Here is a 5,949-nt window from a genome sequence, read left to right as displayed (position 1 = left end):
GATTTTCAGGTTTTTAATTACGTTGCGTTTTTTAGACTGTAAGCTGCCCTGGATCCTTGTCTTGGGAGGAAAGCAGGATAGAAATAATAATACCATAATAATAATAATAATAATAATAATAATAATAATAATAATAATAATAATAATCTGTTGATGTCCTACTCCAGTTCTTTTTCACATGCATGTTGTTGTTGTTGTTGTTGTTGTTGTGATCTGCCTTTGAGTTGACCCCGACTCATGGTGACCCTGTGGATGAGACGCCTCCAACAACAACATCACACTGGGGCTAATTTTGGCATTAAAGAGAGATTAAGGCACATTTAAAGCATCCCACAAATAAAGTGAAAATGAGGAGTAATTGCGCAGATGATTATCACATGCAGTTGCACAAATAAAAGGGTATTGGAAAGGCATAGCCGCTGAAATCCCAAAAGTAAAAAGAGGCACATGAATGCTTCTTTGTGACCACTTTAATGGCAGGTTTTGGGCAATGCGTGTGAAATCATTTCACGTAATTACACGGTTTTTCCGGGATATTCACGGGATGAATTCCTGATCTCCTTCATGTGATAAACTTGCAAGACTCCCTGTCCTCCGTTGCTCTGCTCAGGTCCTGCAAATTCAGAACCGTGACTTCCTTAATAGAGTCCATCTGTCTGGCATGCAGCCTTCCTCTCTTTCTGCATCCCTCCACCTTTCCCATTGTCTTTTCCATTGATTCATGTCTTCTCATGATGTGGCCAAAGTATGACAGCCTCAGTTTTATCATCTTGACTTCTAGGGAGATCTCAGGCTTGAGACCCATTTGCACGTCTTTTGGAAAGGATCCCAAGGGTCACCTGGTCCAACCTCATTCTGCTATGCAGGAATACACAGCTACAGGACTCCTGAAAGATGCCCATCCAACCGCTGCTGAAAAATCTCCAGCAAAGGTCTTGGTACTGTAGCGGGTGACCCCAAACCCACGAACCCGAAGGCCTGTGGCCTGCCAGAGGACAAGCAGAGTCAAGGAGACCGAACTGGCTAGAATAAAAACGCTTTATTCTCTGCGCAGGGCAGCAGCACACCAAAGTAGGCGTCACCAAGGCTGCAGCACCGATGGCTTCTTGTTGCCACCCCCCTTTTATGCCCTTCGCAGAGGGCTGTTTTCTAAACAACAAGCGATTGGTTGCGTTCACTGTTCACTCAATGGTCCTGTATTTTCTTCTTGGCATTACAGTACATCTGCTTGGAGCCTGGAATGTACAGAGATAGCTAGCTACTGCAAAAGAGATACTTAGCTGAGCTAGCTAAACTCCTCAAGGCCACTTGCTAAACACAGGCCATTGTATTCAGAGTTCTCTACAGAAAGGAGGGGGTGACAAGTTAGTACGTGCCGCAGTAAAAAAGAGTGGGGGGCCATCATAGCCCATGCACTTTTTTTTACTCGTAGCTCATTCTATGAGTCGACTGTCCACACTGATCTGTTGCAAAGCCATGTACAGAAGCAGAAAGCACTATTATGTCCCTCTCAGTACCATAAGTGGTGGACTTGTCCTAAACTAAAAATGTTTTGGACTCAGATTCATTTAACTACAGTCGCCCCTTATAACTTGTGGATCTGGGATCCATGACCTACAACCTTGAATATTCACGGAGGGGCGACCTCCGTTCTTTCCAGTGGGGCGCACCCCTATGGCGCATGCCCTGCATAGCCAAGCCTATGGGGCTTGGATATGCGCGAGCCTCTGTTTTCACGGGGGGTCTGGAATGGATCCCTTGTGAAAAAGGAGGGCCAACTGTAAATGTGAAATATTAGATATCAGCTACGACTGTCTTCCCGAAATATGCCTGCTTAACATGACTAATAAGATTAACAGTACCATAAGGAAGTTAGGGAAGGAAAAGGAAAAGATTTTGCTATGCATGGTTTCAGCTGCAAGAATAGTCCTAGTGAGAGAATGGGAAGAGAAAGACATACCTAAAAGAGAGGGCTGGCTATGGAAGGTACTAGACATGAAAACTCTAGATATTTTAACAGAGTAATTGCAAAGTAAGTACTTTGCGGCGCAAACTAGTGGGGATGACAATCGTGCCAAAAAAGAAATGATTACAATGGGATAATGAAAAGATATGTTTTTGTAGTGGGAACGACAGACCTCTTGGAATCGATTTACTGACACAGAGCGAAGGCAAATCCCAAACTGGTTTAAATGTAAGTGGGAATGAGCCCCTGGTCTACCTGCCTATGATGGGGTGCAGAAGCAAAAATGATGCAAAATTGTTTCTTTCCCAGTGTGTTTTGATTTGGGGGCAAATTTCAATTCGAGAGGAGGACTTGGGCCACCTTTGACCTGTGAGCATCGCTTTCCCAGCCTGCAATGCAGCCATTTTCCTTGCAAAATACTTCTTCTCATAGGTTTTTGTCCCTGGCTTCCTCCAAGTTTGGCGGCTGCTCATCCCTCCTTCTGAGAGGTCATGCAGTGTGCCTTGCTATTTGGGAGTTTCCCAGTTTCTCATGGGCGAATCTGAAAAGACAAAGAGAACTGGGGCATGTTTTACTCATGCCGTTGCAAAGCTAGCTGGAAGGGAGCCACGAGAAATGGCAAATACATGTTTTATTTGGTGTTGGCAGTATTTGGCACATAAGGCAAAAAAGGGCTCTGCAGTATTGAAGAAGAAGTGGCAGAGATTAGTGCCAGGTCCATGGGTTTCCCATTGGTATCTGTCTAGATTTTCTTTTAAAATGCTCACCTTCTGGTGACAAAGATTGTGAAAATGCACTGCAACGAAGTGAGGAAAGAGGAGAGAAAGGAAACACTTGTTGGTTATTCTGAAATAGAGCATACCCATTGAATTAATGGTTGCTAAATCCAATCCACATAGGTAACTCCAATTCATATAATCATAATAGTAATAATACTAATAATAATAGTAATAATAATAATAATAATGCACACCTATTGAATTAATTGTTGGTAAGTTCAATCCATGTAGGTAATTCCAATTAATTCAATAATAATAATAATAATAATAATAATAATAATAATAATAATGCACACCCATTAGATTAATTATTGACAAGTCAATTCATTCAATATTATTATTATTATTATTAGATCACACCCATTGAATTAATCGTTGGTAAATCCAATCCACATAGATAACTCCAATTAATTCAATAATAATAATAATAATAATAATAATATAGAGCACACCCATTGAATCCAAATCCATATAGGTAACTCCAATTAATTCAATAATAATAATAATGAAATGATAATAATAAATATGTTAATTTCTTACTAGACTCTTCCCATGAATAGAGGGGGGAACAACAAAAAATCAGCAATACACAACATCTATTATTATTATTATTATTATTATTAAACTTTATTTATAAAGCGCTGTAGAATTGCACACACTGTGCAAATTAAAACCCTTTTATTTAAAACATGCAGCCGTTGAAAAGGACAAATAAGATATACACATTTTAAAACAATCCACATTTAAAATTCATCACTTAAATTCACAGGGGTCTAATCTGCACTGCAGAAATGATGCAGTTTTGCACCGCTTCACCTGCCATGGCTCTGCGCTGTGGAATCTGGGATCTGTAGTTTGTCAAGGCACCAGCTCTCTTTGGCAGAGAAAGTTAAAGACTTTGCAAAACTATAAATCCCAGGATCCTGTCGGATGGAGCGACAGCATTTAAAGTGGTGTCAAACTGCATTATTTCTGCAGTGTGGATGCATCCTCAGTTAAATGTCTTCTCCCTCTGCAGTTGCTAGTTTTCTTTTTCACAGTTTCTGAGGTTCCCCTTGAAAAGGTTAAATATAATAATATTTTAGGAAAGGATTGTTTTTCTGCAAGGCCCTTTCTTGCCTTTAAAACCCTGCAGCCCAAACCAGGATGCGGCTGAATTAATTTTCTTTCTCGGTTTCCTTACACACAAAAGATCCGGCCGGCCGCTCTTTCCCCTTCTTTGTGTAATTACCTATCAAGTTACTAATGTGTTTGAATTGCAACATTTTCTGGAGTTGATAGAAGTGTATCTATGGTGAGGAAGTTTGCTTGACGTGTTTGAGGTTTAAAAGAAGGAAAGTCTGCTGATCTGTTTACTAACACACCCTGCAACAAGCGCAGAGAAATCGTAAAGGAATACGTACTTTACATACTTTGAGAATTGAATTTTTGCTCAATTTTGGGGGTGAGAATTCCCAAAATCCAGGAGTCGTTATCCGAAAAGTAAAATTTTCAACCTGTGGCAATGTTATGGGAGCAACCATGAGAAAAGGTGGTGAAGTGGATATATACAGTGCTGGAATTTTCATCTGTAGGATGTTGCAGTGGATGAAATCTTGCAGTGTGTTAAATGGTGCAGTGGAGTAAACGTTACAAGCATATTAAATTTTGCAGCACATGAAATGGTGAAGTGTATCAAATGTTACAGCATATGAAATGTTGCAGTGAATGAAATGTTGCTGTGTATTAAATGTCGCTGTGCATTAAATGTTGCAGCATATTAAATGTGGTAGCATATTAAATGTTGCAGCTAGTAAATAATAATGCTAGTATTAGTATGTCACCCGCATATCTTACTTGTTGAAATTCCTTCCTCCTATCTCCCCTCCTCCTTCTTCCATGTCTAAACCTTCTCTTTGTAAGGTATTTTCTGTTGAACAATTAGGGAAATAAGATGCAGTCGTGACTGACTTCTTTGCCAGTTGGAAACCATCCTGTTCCTCCATATTCTACTCTGGCAGTAGCCTCCTAAGTACAGATTTCTCATCAGGACTATCAAATGTAGTGGCACTTTCTTGTCTCCCATCCGTACAAGTGATGGGAAATGTAATAGCTTGTACAGTCCTCACTTTAAAGTTCTCAAAAGACATCCAAGGGTAGCCGTGTTGGCCATATAGCAAATCCAATAACAACGTTGCTTGATGAAGAAGCCAGTGTGACTTCAAAAGCTTGCAACATGCAATTGTGCATTTGGGTTGGCCCAATAAAGGTATCGTTGTTTGGACATTATTGGATTTAGTGTTCTGAGTTATACTTGATTTTAAATTTCCTCCATTTTATTTTTTAGATCACCGGAAGTGACGCTGTCTCCTGGCGTCCGTCGAAGGTCATGATGATGGGAAACATGTCTGAGACGTGGCTCCATAAGCTCGACTGGATGCTGAGAGCCCTGAACCAGACGCTGTACCACTCCGACATGTGCCCTCAAAGTGCAAAACCCGAGACGGAGGAAGACGAGGAGGAGAAAGAGACCTACGCCTACATGTACATCCTTTTCGTCATGATCCTCTTTGCCGTGACTGTTGGGAGCTTGATCCTGGGTTATACCCGGTCCCGAAAGGAGTTCGACAAACAGAGCGACCCGTACCACGTTTACATCAAGAACCGGGTAACCATGATTTGAGGGACTAGAGCAGATCATGAGAGATGCTGCTGCGGAGACTTTCTTCACAGCATCCTTTGCCAGAACAAAATATCCATAGTGACTCTGGTTAGACTCTTCTTTAGGAACTGAGGCACACCAGTCTTTGGACGGCTGGAAGGACGTTTTAAGAACCAAAGCGGTGTGGCCAAAGATTCTGGGTGGTAGGCTATGGCCTTGGGCTCAAAACAAAAAAGCTGTTGTTTTTTTCAATAAAATAGTTTTACTCATCCGCTCTCCAATAATATATATTATAAATTGATGAGCGTACAGGATTGAGTCAAAACTTGGGCATGCAAAAGGAGAATGATCCAGAGGAAACTCTTCTCTTCTTCATTTCACAAGGGCTTGAGTGTAAGTGTGAACATACACACAACTATATACAGCGGGCCCTTGGTATTTGCAGGGTTTGGTTCCGGGATCCTTTGTGGATAACAAAATCCATGGATTGGGATGTCGAAGGCTTTCATGGCCGGCATCCATAGTTTTTTGGGGGGATTTTTCAGGCTATGCAATCCTGGGAT

General features: G+C 41.1%; 1 protein-coding gene across 10 annotated transcripts in view; it reads left to right on the top strand.

Annotated features, from left to right (window-relative positions):
- The window catches only part of KCNE3 (potassium voltage-gated channel subfamily E regulatory subunit 3), a 23,324-nt gene extending 17,680 nt beyond the window's left edge, over positions 1 to 5,644 (top strand). For 6 of the 10 annotated variants that reach the window (XM_042461122.1, XM_042461123.1, XM_042461124.1 and 3 more), the window contains exon 2: positions 5,072 to 5,644. In XM_042461122.1, coding sequence (XP_042317056.1) covers positions 5,114 to 5,407 — 294 coding nt within the window. In that variant the 5' untranslated portion in view covers positions 5,072 to 5,113 and the 3' untranslated portion in view covers positions 5,408 to 5,644. Of the gene's footprint in view, positions 1 to 4,020; positions 4,040 to 4,169; positions 4,277 to 4,810; positions 4,994 to 5,071 lie in introns of those variants that run through there. The other 4 variants (XM_042461121.1, XM_042461128.1, XM_042461126.1 and 1 more) reach the window with 4 other exon arrangements.
- Positions 5,645 to 5,949: the final 305 nt, after the last annotated feature.

Source organism: Sceloporus undulatus, chromosome 3, assembly GCF_019175285.1.
Source record: "Sceloporus undulatus isolate JIND9_A2432 ecotype Alabama chromosome 3, SceUnd_v1.1, whole genome shotgun sequence".
Lineage (NCBI taxonomy): Eukaryota > Metazoa > Chordata > Lepidosauria > Squamata > Phrynosomatidae > Sceloporus > Sceloporus undulatus.
The sequence above is the reverse complement of the archived record's forward strand: the minus strand, read 5'-3'. Positions and strand labels throughout refer to the sequence as shown.